This window comes from Microcebus murinus, chromosome 6, assembly GCF_040939455.1.
Source record: "Microcebus murinus isolate Inina chromosome 6, M.murinus_Inina_mat1.0, whole genome shotgun sequence".
NCBI classification, from domain to species: Eukaryota; Metazoa; Chordata; class Mammalia; order Primates; family Cheirogaleidae; genus Microcebus; species Microcebus murinus.
In genome coordinates, this window is record NC_134109.1 from 111010175 (window position 1) to 111030271 (window position 20097).

The 20097-nt window shown below is 37.8% G+C and overlaps 1 protein-coding gene across 1 annotated transcript; it reads right to left on the minus strand.

Annotated features, from left to right (window-relative positions):
- Nucleotides 1-739: 739 nt before the first annotated feature.
- RCN2 (reticulocalbin 2) lies at nucleotides 740-17300 on the minus strand. Its single transcript, XM_012739361.3, has 7 exons — nucleotides 16884-17300; nucleotides 16401-16506; nucleotides 13367-13563; nucleotides 7405-7518; nucleotides 3415-3511; nucleotides 2310-2452; nucleotides 740-1784 (listed from the first exon to the last, which is right to left on the minus strand). Exons 1-7 carry the CDS (start codon nucleotides 17025-17027, stop codon nucleotides 1632-1634), a joined length of 954 nt encoding a protein of 317 aa, XP_012594815.1. The 5' UTR covers nucleotides 17028-17300; the 3' UTR covers nucleotides 740-1631.
- Nucleotides 17301-20097: the final 2797 nt, after the last annotated feature.

Genomic DNA, 20097 nt, shown 5'->3' on the forward strand with positions numbered 1-20097 from the left:
GAACTGAAAGTCTGTATCTGAGGATTTAACAATTCTAGCAGATTTTGGAGAATCCAGCAAGAAAAAACAAATAGTTAACATGCTCATTAAACTGGTTATTCCAAATATACCAACTTCAGTGAAGCTGACAAGTGATAGATGAGCAATAACAGCTAGCTTCTTGAAGTCTTAAACTGCTATAGCCAATGAAAACCATGTACTTTAGATACCACAGTAAGCAAGCTCTCATTAAGGTGTGAAAGTTTGCAATTTGCAATCATACCTCACATCAGCAGAGATGGGGCAGTAGAAAAGGATGTAGGTGCAGGCAATTCTATCAGAAAAGAGCTTCAGGCTTCTCAAATACTGGTAGGTATTTGTTGAGCCCCTTGTATGATAGGGCTATATATAAGACAACTTATAATGATTAACAGAATGCACAGCTGACCCACAAATAAAAGTAGTTTAAAAACAAAAAGCAAGAAAAACTGTATGTGGGTCATAACTAAAAAAAATTAATTCCTTACCTCACTTTTCCCTACCACAACCCCACCAAAGGTGAATTAGTTGATCTCCATTGAATGAAGTTAAAACTGTCCATTTAGGTATAGAGAAATGCTTATCAAGTATGATTTCAATTTCAGTATAATTGATATTGACCTCTACTGCTGATACCAGCTCTAATAGTAAAACTGTGTAATTCTTAAGATTATTTCTAGCCCCAAACAGCAAAACCACATTTACTACAAGAGCAATTAAAATGTGTCAGGTGTACATTTAATTATAACATGATTTTTATTTTTTTAAAAAAAAGCAAAATAAGAATATGCAGCAAGAATAATTTAACAGTCTTGAGAACATTCACTACCCAAATAAACAAGTGGATGAGGCAAGATAATGTACAACAAAATGTGCTAAATTCAAAGTTTATCTGGAACATTAAAGAAAAGCAAACATATAAAAAGATAGGACATTTCATTTTTAATTAGTCAAAAATGAAAAGGGCTCTGGACAATGTCAAATTCCACTCACCATAATGCTATTACATTATGCTATACATTAAATATAATTACTATCTATACATATGAAAAAATATAAAGTTCTATTTCATACAATAAAACCCTTTATAGAAACCATTTTAAAATTAAGTAGAACTTCTCAGCATTAATATGTGAGGTATAAGTTCTTCTAAAGGTTCCTTTAAAGGTTTTCAAAGAAAATGCTAAACCTAAAAACACTGTCCTTTCTGTCAGTTCCCAAATTAAATCTACTTAGAACAAAAAAATTGATAGCTCAGTCACATGCTACTTAAATAATATTGTTCAGACATCTCTAAAATCCTCCATTTTTTCAAGTATGGAAATAGAACTCAAATATTCCACAATACAGTACTAAACAGATGGAGTATTTAGAAAAGATTCTGTTGTCATATGGCACAATATTAACGTTTTATTTTTTTAATACGTTTTGAAATAAATACCATGTTTTTATTATTTTTCTTCTAAAAGGCCCAAATTATAATCTACATTAAGATAATTTTGACTGTGGTAAGACTTAAGAGTGTAAAATACAACATCAATATTTTATCACAAAAGTAAAGCTGGTAACAAATTATAAAAGGGTCCGGTACTCTACTCAGACATACTCAGGGATTAAAGCTCATCATGATAGAAATAGTCATCATGGAGCTGTCTGCCATAATCTGTGGCTTCACTGCTAAGAAACAAGTCCTGGTTTTCCAGAATCTCTTCTTCAGAAAGCTTTTTGTCACCATCCAAATCCATTTCATCAATTAGATGAAGAGCCTTTAAAACAAAATAAAAAAGTGTCAACTGTAATAAGCATTTTCAGCAAGATGTTCACAATTTAATGTGATTTGACTTGTCAAAACCATCCAGGTGTGCAAGTACTATCACTGTCTAAGTATCTAAAAATATAACACATTGTAACTGGTTCTATTTACTGCTCTTCCCATTAGCTCCTTTCTTAATTTCTACTGGGTTCTGTCTCCTCGCCAATCAAATCCATTCCAGGATATATTGAGGTCAATCAAAATTATTATAACCCACTTGGAGCCCCTATAGGTAAATACAAATTATTATTCTATTCACTGTACTATCAAATTAATTAATCGTGTGATACCATCTTATTTCCTCATCTCCCTGACAACTAAAACAGTTCATAAATTCAAAATATAGCAATGCATCAATCCTAAAGAACTCCATTATTTCTTTCTTTGGCTTAAGATTTTAAACTTCTTTTCCTATCAATAGCACCAAATTTCAGGGGGAGAAAGGGTTGGGAAGAAATAGTCATTCTGTAACACTCACCTCCTCTTGTGCAATACCCTGATTATTGGGTACTACCCAAGATAACAGCTCTTGGGGATCAAGCCTGCCATCGTTATCTTTGTCATAATCATTCATGAATCTGTCTTTCTCAACAAGTATCCATTCTGGATCTTCATTTGCAGCTTAATATAAAAAAACACAAATATACATACACAAGAATATCATATGTATCCAATAAGAAGTTTGGTATATCCCTAGAATAAAGGAAGTGAATTTAAAGTTTACTACAAAAGGGAAGCCCAATGGAACAGAATTACTTAACCGAAAAGTCCTGAAAATAAATACAAATATATAATAATTTTCAAAAGTGACACTTAAGTCTAAACAACTCATAGTTTTAAAATCATTGCATATTATCACAAACTAGTAATTTTATTAACTGCTGCTACTTGTTCTTTACTTTTTTTTTTTCCTTTTCTTGGCACTGATTCCTATGTTACTTGTTCTGATATCTAGCTTTCCCAAATGTGAGTTGGGTAACATTTTTATATACATCATGTGACTATAAAAATCATCATACATGTTCTCACAAAGAAAACTGATGTGTAATTTTAAAGTGACATTCACAATATGTAAAACTGGTGACCAATTTTAAAATGGCATTGTTTTAAGCAACAATTCTAAAAATAAAACCAGCTGCTTACAGAAAGGCAAACTCCTAATTTCAAATAGTTTTTCATCTTCTACGGTTTATACCGGTATAGCATTTTGTGTTCCTTTCTCTTTTATGATCTATATGTGAAGGTATAGGATTCTGTTTAAAACTATCAACCATTACTTCCTTCCTCATTTGAATTGATAATTACATTATATTTGTTTGAAAATGAAGAAAAATGTTTGAATCTAAACATGAAAGTGTAAGTGAACAAGACTATTCTCAGGTAAGCTTTGAACTTTGTTGAACTCGTATTACATTTGTTAACTCGTATTACAGTTAACTTAGAAGAACAAGGAGAAATCTCGCACAATTCCTCTTGCTACATTTTCCTGTCAATGAGAGCTCTCCATGAGCAAGGCTGTCTTTCAACTTCTTTCTTCTTTAATTCCATTTTTTTCCTTCTTCCACATTCTCCCAGTGACTTACTTGGATCCCGCCTGTAATCACCAAGAAATTCTTCCAAACTAACAAATCCATCACCATTTTTGTCATGTTCTTCTAAAGCCTCTTGAATGACAAATTCCTGTTGCATGTTCATTAAAAAAAAAAAAAAATTAGTCACAAAATTTGGAATCCCACCAACCATCTGATCCAATCTTACTACAGAACTTTTTTAGGAATAATCATTTTAGTCATCCATACTTTCGAGACAATCTTTCTAAACACTGAAATTTAGAAGCAAGAATAAAATCCCAAGTATTATATACTAAGTAGCTTTAAATTCAACATCCTTAAGCTTCTGATTTGGAAGAAATCCACTTTCACTCTTAAACTAACTCAGCATTAAACTCATGCTCCTATTTTCTGCACATACCCCTTCCCTCTTAAGAATGACATCTCTTACTACAACTCCATGTGCCCTCCAATACATTAACAACCCTAAAAGAACACTTACCTTAGGTCACTTTGCATAGAACTGTTGCCCTACCTCCAGATCTGCAATGTGACAGCCCTCCAAAAAACCTCAACCTCCTTTGCTTCCCCTTCTTCCAAACCTACCGCCATCCATCCCAAACTGCCCCCAAATCTATTCCTCACTCTTAGCATGGATTCTTACCAAACAACCAATCCTTTTCCCTGACCACAAGAGTAGACGCTTTCTAGCTTGATGACCTGTTGGGCTGCTTCAGCACTGCCCTCACTACCTTTCCAACTCCTCTTGTGCGTTTTTTTTATGCCAATCCCCATCCTACACATCAGACCCACATCACTTTCTCCTTCTTTCTTCCAGAACCATAAAGTCTAAAAAGGAAGACACAAAAACATAAACTTCATACTTATAAATTAATTTTTGCCATTTCAGTAGGCCCTCACTGAAGCTTAGAAGTCTGCCTCTGCCTCCAATTCCTTAACATGCTCTCTATAGCTGTTTTTTGAAATCTCCACCTCTCTTTTCTTGGAACTTCACTGCAACACTCCCCAACATACTCTTGCAAACACCCTCCTATTTTTCCAAACATAACACAAGTCTTCTGAGATGCCTTCGTTTACCAGCATTACATCCCCACTCGTAGTTGCCTCTATGTTTAAGCCTATTCCTCTCACCTTCTCTTCAATCTCAGGAGTTAAAGCTATCTCTCCTCTAGAGCAAAGCTGTTAACTGTCTTCCTCCATCCCAAACTATACCACTTTCCCAGTGCTTTCTTTCACTCTTAGCTCCTGCCTCTGTCTAGCCTTCAATCTCTTCCCCTTCAGCTCCTTCTTCTACTGCCTTTAAGCACATTCAAGTCCCCAGGACTTTGGGGCACTCTTTAACTGCAATCCTGGTTCTTTTCTTCTTCCCTGCCTCCCATAGGTTACACCTACTATTCTCATTTCCTCACTATCCACTGCATTCGTCACAAGACCTTTCAATTCAGATTCTAGCATCATAGCTGTAATGAAAATGTATTCTCAAAAGTCTCTGATTCTAGACAAATTCAGGGGCTTTATCTATACTGGTATGACATACCACTTAAATACAAGTTTTTGTTTTAAACAGAGCTAACATCTCTTCTGATTTTTTTTCTATTTTCTTTTCAAGTTGGTTTTTTAAATCTGTCAATGGAAAAAAAGCCAAACTTTGTAAAATAATTTTAAAGAGATTTATTCTGAGCCAAATTTGAGGACCATGACCTGGAGCCACCGCCAAGAGGTCTTGGGCAAGTGGACTCATTGTGACTGGGTTACAGTTTGGTTTTTATACATTTCAGAGACAGGGGTTACAGGTAAATCCATCAATCAATACGTGGGAGACATACATTCGTTTGGCCCAAAAAGGTGGGCCATCTCGAAGGGGGGGGGCCTTACAGGTTATAGGTGGGTTTAAAGATTCTTCGGATTGTAATTGGCTAAAGACATGAAGCTTTGTCTAAAGGCTTGGAATGTTTTAACATAAACTGTTTATCAGAGACAAGCCACCAGACATACATTTCTTGTGTAAATTGAGAACCTGCAGGTTTGTCTTGCATACCCTTAGGCCTGTTAATGGGTTACAAAGGATGTCTCTAAGAAGGGAGGGGGCATGATAAGGCATGTCTGACCTCCCTCCTCCTGGCAGGCAATTTTGCTTTAGGATATTCCTTTGGCCATGAGAGGGTCCATTCAGTCAGCCGGTGGAGGGGTGAGCATTTTAGTTCACAAATCAAATACTATAGATTTTATATACAGAAATTGGGATCCTAGCCTAGGGATCCAAAGATTAGTTTTGAGGGAGTATCTGAAAATCCTCTAAATTTATCAGTCAGTATTTTATGTGTAATTTTTCTGGGAAAGAGTCCACAGTTTCTATCATATTCTTAAGGGAGTCTGTGATCCAATGAAAGTTAAGAACCACTGATCAAGATGTTTATTCCTCCATTCAAATATAATCCTCTAGGGAAACAATAGACTTATTTCAATAATGCTGCCATGATTAAATGAGTTTTCAGAACTACATAAGTATAAATACCAAGTTAAATTCTGACTTTTAATCCACAATAGAATCACTTAGACGATCTTGTACTCTTGCCTTTGCCTATAATAAATATACCCTTTAAAGGGAAAAAGAGATACACGAAAACAATTAAGGTGAATAGAAATTAAGGAAGCAGCTCTGAATGAGATACCACTTTATGGTCACACATCTTCTGTGCTGCCATCAATTTGAACACAGCACAAAAAGCACAATCAAGTAGAGCCATCCTGACATACCCCATTCTGGCAAAGGCACTACATTCATCCTTGTTATACAACCTCAAAACATCAGGGTCATCTCTGACCCTTCTATTCCCTTAATACTTATTTAGTAAGTCAACATTCCTGTTTATGCTTTCTTCAAAATGTTGCTCAAATCTATTTCATTCCATTGTCATTTTGTACTCCAGGGCCATATCACATGATGCCTAAATTATTTCATTGCTTTTTCTGGTCATTCCCTTCTTGGATATTCAATTGTTTCCTATTCTCCAGAGAATCTGGATCTAGCATACTCTGCCTGCCATCCTAGGGCTCAATTAGCTTGTTCTAACTTAATTTTGGCATTAAATCATGCCCAGCACTGTTCTTAAACTAGGCCATGTATTTTGTGCCAAGTGAGAAATAAGAAGCTTCACAATGGCAAGAGAATGGCAGTATCTTGCCACTGAGCTATGGAGAAAAATGTTTCTGCAGCCTTGTTATTCAAGGCAGCAGGACCCAAAAAACAAAGAGCTACTCTTTCCTTCCTGAAATACCCAGGGAACCACGCCACACAGCTGGAGGCTGATACCATGCAACAGATCTCAATATAAACGTTTAGTCTCTTTTTTGTTGTTACATTAATCTCTACTCCCCAGTGTAACTGTTTCGGCACTGAAGAAGCTTGCCAAATCGTAGTAGGGACTCAATCAATGTTGAGTTAAACTTAGAATTCAACAAAAGTTTTGAAGAGTTAGTACTTCTTTGAAGTACTAAAGGGTAAGAGGACTCATTATGTCTAAACTTGCAAAAACATTAGAAGTTATTAGCAGCTGCATACCCTCACCACCCAATGAAAAGTGACTCAAACATGATGTGTTTTTCCAGACCAAAAGCTTTCATAAGCGATACCATAAATTAAACAAAAGTCCTAGTGTTACTAATATTAAAAAACCAGAGAAAAATCTGAAAGTTACAAAAGGGTAAGTAAGGCAATAAAGGTAGTGCAGTTATGAGAGAAAATAGTCAGAGGAAGTTGTTCACATACAGTACAAAAATTAAAAAATTCAGTCCTTCACCTTCTCCCTCCCAGTAAACAACCTTGATATCACCAGAAACCCTCCTGACCATTCCTAATCTTAAGTGAGGATAATTATAGATCCTTTTGAATCTTACTCTGTCTCTTAAAATTCTGGTTGTTATATAATTCATTTTAATGACTTAGTAAAAGATTTTGAAGGTTTGGTTACTCAATAATTCTCTTAAGATTTTCTTCCTTACCGTCATATAATAAACTTCTTCAGGATGCTCAAAAGCAATAAATTCTTCAAGATTTAAAGCAGGATCTGAATCTTGGTTAGCTTTTTCAAATCGCTTCTTGTCCTTTAAATGAAGCTTTGAAAATTAAAAAATTTTGAACATGTTTGAAGGTACCATTAGTGCCATAATTATCACTTAAAACACTTTGAAAAATACAAACTATATGAATTTTAAAGTACATTCTCATACATTATCTCATTTATCTTCAAATCATCCCTTTGAAGGTAGGCTGAGCAAATAATAACAAACATTAATTTTGTTATTATTTGAGGAGTACAGCTCTAGAATCATACACACCCAGATATGAATTCTGGCAATGCCACTTACTAGCTGTGGTACTCAGGGAAAACTGCTTAACCTCTCTGTTTTCCTTTTAGAAAACTGGGATAAAAACACTTCTATTAAAGCAATTGGAATAAGAATCCCTATCCCACAATTTGCAAACATTAAATGTTTAATAAGTGATATATATTATCATTACTGATAAGAAAAACTGAGATTAAATGATTTGATCAAAAGTCAGAAATATAGCTAAAAAAATACTGAATTCAGGTCCTCCCTGTTCTTTCTATAGTACTATTCAGTCTTCCTTAATAATTAATCTCAATACTTTTTTGAATGACCAAAAAGCAATATATTCAGACCATATATTAAATCTTGACATGGCTTTTAAAATTTGTTGCTGAGGCCAGCATGGAGCACATGCCTATAATCCTAGTGCTTTGGGAGGCTGAGGCAGGAGGACTGCTTGAGCCCCGGAGTTTGAGGTTGCAGTGAGCTATGATGACATGCTGCACTCTAGCCTGGGCAATGGAGTGAGATTCTGTCTTAAAAAAAAAAAAAAAAAAAAGAGTTTCTGGTTTTCTAAATGACTTTTCAAAAGCACATTGTCATGTTTCAGAAAAACAGTCCTCGTATATTGAGAATCTCATACTCCTAGTATTTGTACCTAATATTTGGAAGCCTATTCTGAGTAGGCTCTTTATAGCGATAATTCTGTATGTTCAGACATAAACACATCAAAAGTTTAAATAGATCCCATTATAAGGCCAAATAAACACACATCCTTTTCTACTTTCTCTCCCATCATCTTCTTTGTTTTTTAAGTATGCTCAAGTAGTAAAATGATTCAGGAGCTATTAGGGACAAGGCTGCTTTTGATACATTTTTCAAAGGTAATTCTGTAACCAAGAACCTTGGAAGCCAATAGTGCTATATTGCTAACCCTGCATAATTTCTATTTTTGAGAATTTCTGGGAATAGCATTCCTTCCTATAAACTGATGTATATTAAATTGCACATTTTTTTAAAAGCACAATTTCAAATATTTTAGAAGCTTTTAATTTATGTGTTTCAATGTTGAATAGAAATGCACTTTTCAGTTTCCTAGAATAATAGAGGTTAGGTAACAGTCATTTACCTAAACACTACAATTACTGATTTATAGTGGAGAAGCTCATCTCCTTCCCCAAAGAATTTGTCTTATAAACACCTAGACTTCACAAGCCAGTTATACTCACCCAATCATGACAGAAGAGAAAAAAATAATAATTTATTTCCAAATAGCTGCTGTTAACTTAATGCTTCATAAGTTTAAATAACTAAACCACATAATTTGCATTTTATGTTCAGGTTTAACCTGGGGGGAAAGCAGACAAGAATTTGAGGTACTTTGTTGAGTCAATCAAGTTCTTTTTGAATGAACCACTGTTCAAAGTACCAAGTGCTTAGATTTCCTTATGAAAGAACCCTTCAATTTGGAGCAAAAAGGTCCATGTTTCAACAGAGGGAGCTAAATTTGGCCAAATTTGCCTAGGGAAAGAAAGGATCTCTTTCAACAAGCTGAGATTGCTTTAAAAAAAAAAAGTTTTTTTCTGGTTCACATTTCATAGTTATTTGAAGAACACAATTTAATAGTAGCCATATTAAATTTTAAAAAAGCCAAAAACAGAAAGACTGTTTTTTCAAAGTAGCAAATTCCTAAAAAATAACAAAAAAGATGGTCAGTTTCATAAAGCCTCAACACTCTCTGTTTCCTTCTGCAAAAAACCTTGTATTCTAATCAAGGGTGGAAAGTATTATGCACAGTAATGAAAAGAAACTACCAAAATCACTCATTTTTATACTGTGACAGAAACTTATAAGGAACAAAACTGCCATCTTTTGGCAGACTAACGATTTTACATGAGGAAATACATAATCTGTGATACTAAAACAAAAATCTAGGTCTCAAAAATTCTGATGGCAACATGCAGGATTATATCTTACATAAATAAATACTGCTTATACACGCACATTCAGCAGCTGACTTCTGAAGTTAGGAGCACTTGAACTTTTTCCAGATAGGTCCCGAAACTTTAATTATCCTGCTTAAAAGTGCTGACTATAATTGTTAATCATATTACAAAGAAATGCTTTTTCAGGGATTTCAAAGCCTGAAAGGGTCAGGTTGTTTCTATTCTCTCTATGGAAACTTATTAAATATAAGATAAATTTCAGTTATCAGGTTGACTTCTGTTTTTTAACAGACCACCATATGAAAAATTTAACTTTATTCAGATATCCAATTTCTTTTATGATTATTTTATTTATGGTATACTGTTTGGTCTGTAACTTTGAGACCGATTCATTCCTCATCCATTATTGTTTATTTAAAAAAATTTTTTTTAAATTATTTTGGATACACAATAGTTGCAGATATTTTGGGCGTACATGTGATATTTTGATACAAGCATACAATGTTTAATGACTGAATCAGAGTAACTGGTGTATCCATAACCTGAATCATTTATCATTTCTTTTTTATTAGAACACTCCTATTACAACTACTCTTTATTTTTTTATTTTAAAGAATAATGCACATCGTTTCTGGGTTCATCTTTACATTCCATATCAATTTTAGGAGGTTATTTTATTTTCTTTAGAGGTAAGGTCTCACTATGTTGCCCAGGCTGGCCTCAAACTCCTGGGCTTCAGGATCCTCTCACCTCAGCCTCCTCAGTAGCTGAGACTACAGGCTGACACAGAAAATCACTTTATCAAATTCTAAAAAAAAGTATGATTTTAGAACTTCACAAAGATAGAGACATATTCCTAGGTCAAAGAGTAACCAAGAGGACTTCCATTGAAAAATGTTCATTTTAGAGATCCATCAATTCCTTTGTTTTTTTTGAGACAGAGTCTTGCTTCGTTGCCCAGGCTAGAGCTGTGGCGTCAGCCTAGCTCAACAGCAACCTCAAACTCCTGGGCTTAAGCAATCCTGCTGCCACAGCCTCCCAAGTAGCTGGGACTACAAGCATGTGCCACTATGCCCGGCTAATTTTTTCTCTATATATTACTTAGCCAATTAATTTCTTTCTATTTTTAGTAGAGACGGGCTCTCACTCTTGCTCAGGCTGGTTTCGAACTCCTGACCTCGAGCAATCCGCCCGCCTCTGCCTCCCAGAGTGCTAGGATTACAGGCATGAGCCACTGATCCCGGCCCATCAATTCCTTTAGGCTATTAAGATTCATCCAACTCATTCTTTTAAAAGTAGAGTCTTATAATCAAGAGGTACTAACCAGAGAACATAGCATTAAAACCAGAAATCTTTTAAAATAATTGTTCATTGGCCGGGCGCAGTGGCTCATGCCTGTAATCCTAGCACTCTGGGAGGCCAAGGCGGGAGGATCAAACAAGGTTAGGAGTTTGAGACCAGCCTGAGGAAGAGCAAGACCCCATCTCTACTAAAAATAGAAAGAGATTAATTGGCCAACCAAAAATGTATAGAAAAAATTAGCTGGGCATGGTGGCGCATGCCTGTAGTCCCAGCTATCCAGGAGGCTGAGGCAGTAGGATTGCTTGAGCCCAGGAGTTTGAGGTTGCTGTGGGCTGGGCTGATGCCATGGCACTCTAGCCTGGGCAACAGAGTCAGACTCTGTCTCAAAAAAAAAAAAAAAAAAAAAAAAAAGTTCATAAATAGCTAATATTAATGAATCATGTATCTCTTCAAAGTGAAGATTTTCTTATCAACATCATCATCTATTATATCACTCCCTCCCAAGAACTTCTTATTTTTTGATGGGATAGTAATTAAATCTTTTGGGTGATGGAGAAAAATTAAAAACATAATGACAATCTAATTGTTTAAAATTACCTTCAAAATACAGAAGTATTTGAAATAGCAACTTCTCAAGCTTATAGTCATTTGTGTTGATATACTTTTAGTTTAACAGACTTCACAGAAGTCTTGAAAAGTTCCTACTAATTCCTAAATAAAAACTGTCTTCCTCAGCTCTGCTTAATTAAGAAGCATACATTTCAACAAATTAAACCATGGAACATAATAAATAAAACTCACAGTGATACTAAATCTTCAAAAAATGAGTTATTTTAAATAGTGTGTGGCCATTATGGAAAACAGTACTGTGGTTTCCCAAAAAATTAAAAATAGAATTATCATATGATTAAACAATCCCACTTCTGGGTATATCCCCAAAAGAACTGAAAGCAGGGTCTCAAAGAGATCTGCACCCATGTTCAAAACAGCATTGTTCACACTAGTCAAAAGCAGCTCAGTATCCATCAACAGAAGAATGGATAAACAAAATTTGGTATATACAGGTTGTGTATACCTTATCTTAAATGCTTGGGAGCGGAGTGTTAAAACAGATTAGACTTCAGATTTTTCTGAATTTTGGAATAGTTGCATTATAACTATTGGCTGAGTATCACTAATCCAAAAACCAAAATCCAAAATGTTCCAATGAGCACTTGCTTTGAGTGTTGTGTCAGTGCTCACAAAGTTTTGGATTTTGTTGCATTTTAGATTTTGGATTTTTGGATTATATGTACTCAACCTGTACATATAATAGAGTATTATTCAGCCTTGAAAAGATAGGAAATTCTGACATATGCCACAACATGGACAAATCTAAGGATACTATATTAAACAAAATAAGCAAGTCACAAAAAGACAAATGCTATATGATTCTACTCAGATGAGATACCTAGAGTAGTCAAATTCATAGAGAATTCAGAAAGAAAAGTGGTTGCCTGGGGCTGGTAGGAAGAGGGGATGGGAGTTATTATTTAATGAGTATGGATTTTCAGTTTCGCAAGGTGAAAAGAGCTTGGGAGATGGATTGTACAACAATGTGAATGTACTTAAAACTACTGAACTGTATACTTTAATATAGTTAAAATGGTAAATATGTTATAGAGTCCTCCCCCTCAATATCCATGAGGACTGGTTCCAAGGCCTTCTTTGGATATTAAGATCCAAGGATGCCCAAGTCCCTGATATAAAATGGCATAGTAAACCTACAAACATTTCTCCCAGATACTTTAAATCATCTCTAGATAACTTATAATATCAATTACAATTTAAATCCTAAGTAATTAGTTGTTATGCTATACTGTTTAAGGAATAATGAAATAGAATGTACTTATTGAGATGCAATTTTTTTCTAAATATTTTTGATCTGAGTTTGGTTGAACACACAGATTTGGAGCCCATAGACACTCAGAGGGCTGACTGTATGTATTTCAACACTATTAAATGTTTTTAAAGTGAGTTATATAAAAGTATGCGTTTAAAAATGGGAATGGGCCACTGTAGCCACATATTTTAGTAAATATAAAACTATTCAATGATGTTAAAAATAAATTATTGAAATACATATTCAAAATACATAAAAAAGCAACTCTGAAAATACGAACAAATAAATGAGAAAAACAGATGCAAGTATAATTCAGGCAATCTAGAATAAGAGTCCTAAATCTGGCTAGAAAGGAAACCATCAAAATGACCACTGAAGTGGAACAGGTGATTGTGTAGAAAACAAATCCAGTCTATGAACTCAGGCCCTCTTGTGCTCATTCATGCAGAAGGGTAAAGTGAACTGATATAATCAAAAGAACAGCTTGTGCACCTGTACTTACCTGCCTAAATGACTCCTCTTCTGCATCATCCAGAGCAGTGTTCTCATCAAAGTCAATCACACGATCATACATCTGAATGTTGTATTCATCCCATGTCACACTACCATCATTGTTTTTATCATATTCAACAAATTGTTGTTTCGCTTCTTGCATAGCATAATGCTTAAAAGACATCTGAATCCATGAACTGAGTTCACCTATGAGAATTTCCCAGAACAAAATGAATGTGACAGTAATTCTACATGTGAAAGAGTGAGGATTTCTAAACCTTTTCTCAAAGAAGACAAAATCTTCAATGTTTGCAAATACTCAATAAGAATTGGCCTAGTAGTATTAATAGAAATAGGGGCACTCTGGGAGGCTGAGGCGGGTGGATTGCTTGAGGTCAGGAGTTTGAAACCAGCCTGAGCAAGAGCAAGACTCCATCTCCACTAAAATAGAAAGAAATTAATTGGCCAACTAATACATATAGAAAAAAGTAGCCAAGCATGGTGGCGCATGCCTGTAGTCCCAGCTACTTGGGAGGCTGAGGCAGTAGGATTGCTTGAGCCCAGGAGTTTGAGGTTGCTGTGAGCCAGGCTGATGCCACAATACTCACTCTAGCTTGGGCAACAAAGCGAGGCTCTGTCTTTAAAAAAAAAAAAAGCAAGAAAGAAAAGAAAAGAAATAGGGGTAGGAGGTGGGGAGAGCTGTTTCGAGTCTAAGAATATCATAACATGTGATCTAAATAGAACGTGAGTTCCATAAGTACAGAGAGTTTGGATCTGTTTTGGTCACTGATGTACACCAAATGCCTAAAAAGTGCCTGGCTCCCTAAGTATTTGTTGAATGAATTACCAATTGGCCAAAATAATACTTCACTTTTTTAAACATTATCTAAAAACATTGCAGATAACTCTGGCTAACTGCTACAGATCTCTCAGGATACGCAAATATTTGAATAACTATCTATTTACTTTAATATATACTATAAAAAATAAGTGTTTTTCAGTTATAAAGGTAACAGAAAGTTTTCTTTAAAATAGATTTTATGTGAATTGAATCAAAACTATACTAAGGAAATAACAGATGGTAAGTAAATATGGTCTAAATTGTGAAAAGGTATTCAAGCTACTAAAGTTTGAGAAGTCACAGTATATTCCCTTTAAAGATGTCATAAAACATCTGGAGAAAGTTCTAACAAAGTTATGAGTAGCAATTTATGTCCTTTTTACTTACAATAGCTAGCTGTCTAAACTTGATTCATGAAGACATGGGGAAAAAGTTTCAAAATCTCAAATGTCCACTTCCGGATCAACGTTATATACTTGGTTTAAAGGTAATATACCATTTGGTTTAACGAGTGGTACTCCTCTATTGGTTTAGGAGTAATCAGGTAAATAAAAAAGCAAAAACAGGGTAGAATAACTATCATGGCAACCCTGTATTAATCAATTACTACATCATCAGGTCCTCTAAATACACTGTCTCTAATCTTCAAAACAAGGCAATTATTATCATCACTATTTTACATTTGAAGAATTTAAAGTTTAGAGAGGTCCATACTTCACAGCTAATAAGTAGAGTCCAGATTCAAACACATTAGGCTTCAAAGCCTAAACTCCCTGAATTTTGCTATATCTTAGGAAACTCTCAGCCTAGTCCTCGCCCTCAAAGTGCAAACTACCAAAATTCTCTTATGGGTCCTCAAGGAGATTGAGAGCTTCCTTAAGAATCACATGTCTTTCTTCTGGTTTATTTAAACAGATCATTGTGGCATAGTAGAAAACAAAATGGAACAGGGATTGGAAATGTGGGTTCACACTTCAGCGTTCCCATCAGGGAATACTTTATCATCTCAAGCTTTTTTCTCATCTGTAAAATAAAGATTTGGACTGATTTTTTCCTAACTTTAAATTTTTTAAAAAGCTCACTATTAGCTTTTTAAAAAAACTTGTCTAGGCACTGACAAACAAATACCAGATAGTCTTCCAAATCAACTTGTTCTGTATGTATTCTAGTGTAACCAAAGATGGACCTATTCTTATGTTGGATAACTGAAGTCCAAAGGTTTTCTTGTCATTATTATTTCAGTGGTTAGAAAAAAAAAAAAACAACAACAAACTTTAATATTCCTGAGGGCACCAATGTGAATATTTCATTGATAGCACATCTTACACTTACCAGTTTGCAATTCTCCAACAACATCATTCCTCAGATGCTGAGCAGCATTTATATGAGAGTTATAGCAAGATAGCTAACTTATAGCCACAGTAATAACCTGAATTTTTTTGAAGATCAACTTGGAATGTTGACAAGGGTTCATCACTTGAATTAAATGGGGAGAGGCAGTAGCACAGCAATTTATTTAGAACATTCTTTTAATAGCCTGTGCATTTCATTTCTGACTGGAAAACCTCCCTAAAATCACTCAGATGTTTTTAAACTTAAGGATATTAAAAACTAAATTAAAAGCAGAATTCTAGTCCTGGTTTTGCCACTTATTTGTAAAAGACACTTACCCCTGTGCGCTTTATTTCTTCATCTCTATAAAGAGGTGGGCAAGATTATTCTAAGGCTCCAACCAGCTCTAACATTTTGTTATGTTATAATAAATATATTCCACATGCAACAGGTCTTTTTCTACCAGGTTATAAAGAAAAGCAAATTCTTCAAATTCTAATGAAGCAGAAATCAAAAGAGCAATAAATCATTTAACGTCTTAAGAAGGTTTGGGGGCATATTTTTCTAAAATGAATCATACTGTTGACATTGACAAAAGTCACAGAAAGAAGAGGATGTCTCAAGGTACGACTACACATACTCTATAGGGTCAATGATGTTTATATATAAGTGGAGAAACCACTAAGTTTTACTTGGTATTCCATGTCTAAAGACTTCCAGGTATAAAATCTATTCTCCATGTCCTTTTTTCCCCTCACAGTACTTACAAACTTGTTGGAACACAAGCAATCTACATTCAACAGAATCTCATACTTAAAATGTTTCCTACAAAAGGTTTTCTCCATTGTTAGTTGTGTAGGGCAGTCCTTACTTTCAGTGAGAAAGCCATCTGAGTCCAAGTCAATTTTCTTTATGATTGACCTCAGTCTTTTTTCCTGTTCTTCGTGGCCGAGTTTAACATATTCATCAACGTCTTCCTTCGGGGTGAAAACGACACACAGAAGAGTCAAGCATTACCATCAGTGGGGCAAAACGGTGGAGAAAAATAGGCTACTAGAAGCCTCCTTTATCGAGAGGTTTTGGGGTGACCCACACCTGCTCTCCAGGCCCTACACATGCTCAAAGATCTGGCCCAGTGTCCGGAGAGTAGAGGGATCCAGCTCGCGGCCGCGCCACATCCTCAGGCTTTATAGGCCCCGGGGCGCCCCAGAGAGCCGGCGCTGCCCCGCCTGGCCCCCATTGTCAGGCAGCCCCGCCAGGCCTCGCCTGGCCGCCCCGCTTTGTCCCGGGACAAAGCCCGCGGCGTCGGCGGTGCGAGGCCAGGCCCTCCCCGCCCCCAGCCCGGCCGCCTCACCTGGACGCCCAGCAGCGTGTCGCGGTCGTAGTCGCTGCGGTGCTCGCCCTGCGGGTAGTGCAGCTCCTCGGCCTTGCCGGCGCCGGCCGCCGCGGCGCACAGCAGTAGCAGCCCCAACGCCGCGGGCCCCGGGCCCAGCCGCATCGCTCCGGCCAGCCGAGGACACCGAGAGACGTGAGGAGGGAGGCGGGCCGGGGCCCAGGCCGGTTGTGGCGTTTCGAGGGCGACTACAGAGAGGCGGCGCGGCGTACCTGAGGTGGGGTAGACGGAAAGCCGAGGGGATGGTGGAGGGGGTGGTGGAGGGGACAACGGTGGCTGCCGCTGCGGCTCCTGCAGCTGTAGCCCAGGCCCTCACAGCCGGAGACCAAGACCACCGAGGTGGGGAGGTGCGTCAGGCCTAAGCCTATATGGCCACGGCAGAGGGGCGGGGCGCCATGTCGCGCCGCTGATTGGACAGCGCAGTGATGGGGGCGGGCCGCCGCGATGTGGCGGTCCGCAGCAGGCCGCAGAGCCCCTGGAGGCAGGCTGGGGCCTCGGAGAGGGGAGGGGCGGCGGCGAGGGGCTGGGGGGCGGCGGCGAGGGGGAGGGGCGGCGGCGAGGGGGAGGGGCGGCGGCGAGGGGGAGGGGCGAGGGGGAGGGGCGGCGGCGAGGGGAGGACACCCCTCGCGACGTCACCCTGCGGAAGCCGGCACCCTTCGAAAAACACGGTTCTATCTCACCCCCGGCCTGCCTCTTCCTGTCAGCCTTGTTCCTACCAGAAACTTCCTCACCACTCCCAAGGTTCCTCCTGGCTTTCATCAATGAAAGAGGCTGGAAATTCCGGTGAAAACAATACAATATCTAGAAAAATCTTTGCCCGAGGATCCGACCTCCCAGTCTTCACTGTATCTCTACTTAGTTATTTTTCCAGAATCAGGCGTTCAGGCCCAGGAAGGACAGCCAGATGTTTGTATCTGATGCTCAGTTTTGCGATTTACAAGTGATGTGACCTTAGCCAAGTTTCTCGGCCTTAAAACTTGTTGGTTCTGGCCGGGCGCGGTGGCTCACGCCTGTAACCCCAGCACTCTGGGAGGCCGAGGTGGGCGCATTGCTCGAGGTCAGGAGTTCGAAACCAGCCTGAGCAAGAGTGAGACCCTGCCTCTACTATAAATATAAAGTAATTAATTGGCCAACTAATATATATAGAAAAAATTAGCCGGGCATGGTGGCGCATGCCTGTAGTCCCAGCTACTCGGGAGGCTGAGGCAGGAGGATGGCTTGAGCACAGGAGTTTGAGGTTGCTGTGAGCAAGGCTGACGCCATGGCCCTCACTCTAGCCTGCGCAACAAAGCGAGACTCTGTCTCAAAAAAAAAAAAACTTGTTGGTTCATTCATAAAATGGGCATAGTAATGAGACTACCGTAAAGCGTTATTGTGAGGATTAAATAATGTAATGTGTTTAGAGCAGTAGCTGGCACATATGGCGAAGTGTTCAGTAAGTGCAAGTGTTCACCCAGGCAGGTAGAAAAGCAAAAGGTGATTGCGCAGAAGGAGTACCTAGCAAGTACCTAGCGACACCTCTAGAATGCATATACACGTGGCTTCTATGCTATGTCTATTCTCAGGTCTGTGTAATGGATTCACCTCATCCTGACCACATTAAACCCTAAGAACATTGTGGGCTGCAGCTTGAACCCTTTTCTTTATTAATTGCTGTACTTCAGATCATGGCTTTCACACAGAAGAAAAGGCTTTCTGGGTCCTCTTTAATTTTTCACATTTTCTATTTGGACTAGAAGCAAGATTCCTGTTCCAAATTGAAAAACTGAGTGGGCACAAGTTGCACAAATTTCTGAGTCAGGGTGGAATTTTATTGTTTGGTCAGGGACCATTAAAAGGTTTAAAGAACAAAGAATAAATTCACTCTTTGTTTTTGTGGGGGCAGGGGAGACAGAGTCTTGCTGTGTCACCCTGCTTAGAATGAGGTGGCATCATCATAGCTCACTGCAGCCTCAAACTCCTGGGCTTAAGGGAGCTTCCTGCCTCAGCCTCCAGAATGTGGCTGCATGCCACCACATCCGACTAATATTTTCTATTTTTAGTAAAGACAGTCTGGCTTTTGTTCAGGCTGGTCTCGAACTCCTGACCTCAAGTGATTCTCCTGCCTGGGCCTCGCATAATGCTAGGATTATAGGCCTGAGCCACTGTGCCCAGCCTTAATCTTTCAAATGTTATTAATGAAGAACAAAGTTTTAAATTTCAGAGTGTAAATATAGTAGTCAATAATTTAGAGTTGCTTTCATTAAAACAAAGAAACTGAAAAGGAAGGAAAATACTTCATCACTGGATCGTTTTAATTTTAACTTCAGTTCTGGGTTTTGAGGAAAGAAAAAAAGAGGTAAATGCCTTCATTTAATATAATGAATTCAGTTTTGTACCTATTGTTCCTCAATAAGTAAAAGGTAAACTTTGACTAGCTTCTGATGTGACTCCAATTGAAAGGGTAGGATGCAAGGTAGTATGGAAGGTCTTCTAAACTCAGAGGCTCCACAGATGGAGGTTTTGGGACAGAGGGAATCTAACGGTATCTAAAGAATCAATGGGGTAAACAGCATAAATGTCTGAGCATCAGAAGGCCTGGGTTCTGTCTTCCTTTGGTCCCTAAACAGGCTGTTTTTCCTTTATTTCATCTGAGGAAAAGGATTGGATGAGCTCCGGAGAATCTTAATTTGAGATGTTTTGGCTCCTAAGTGGGTCCCTGCATGGGTTTCAGTGGTGTGTTAAGCCAAAATGCTTGGGCATATGTACATTTCTGGGGAGGAGGTCTCTATAGTTTTGCTTTCATCAGAGTTTCAAAAGGATTTGTGTGGCAGAAAAAATTAAGACCCCCTTGAAGAAGTCTCTAAGCAACTTTTCATCTCTTAAAATCCACAATTTTATTAGTTAGGATTGTTTGGAAGCAGAGTACAGTATAGACCTATGCTCAAGAGAAGCATGACTAATTCAATGTCATTACTTATAATTAATCCATTCTACTCAGGGAAAAATAAGTATATAAAATAAGTAGACTGTCAAAAAAAGCATTATGAGAATCCAGGCCAGGCGTGGTGGCTATCACCTGTAATCCTAGCACTCAAAGAGGCCAACGTGGGAAGATCACTTGAGGTCAGGAGTTTGAGACTAGCCTCAGCAAGAGTGAGACCCCATCTCTATTAAAAATAGAAAGAAATTAGCC

Bases quoted from the DNA above. Each gene is read 5' to 3' on its own strand.
- RCN2 (XM_012739361.3), bottom strand. From the start codon at position 17,027: ATGCGGCTGGGCCCGGGGCCCGCGGCGTTGGGGCTGCTACTGCTGTGC. The intron at 16,507-16,883 runs GTGAGGCGGCCG...TTCACCCCGAAG, and splicing joins ACACGCTGCTGGGCGTCCAG to GAAGACGTTGATGAATATGT. The intron at 1,785-2,309 runs GTGAGTGTTACA...TTTGTTTTAAAG, and splicing joins AGGGTATTGCACAAGAGGAG to GCTCTTCATCTAATTGATGA.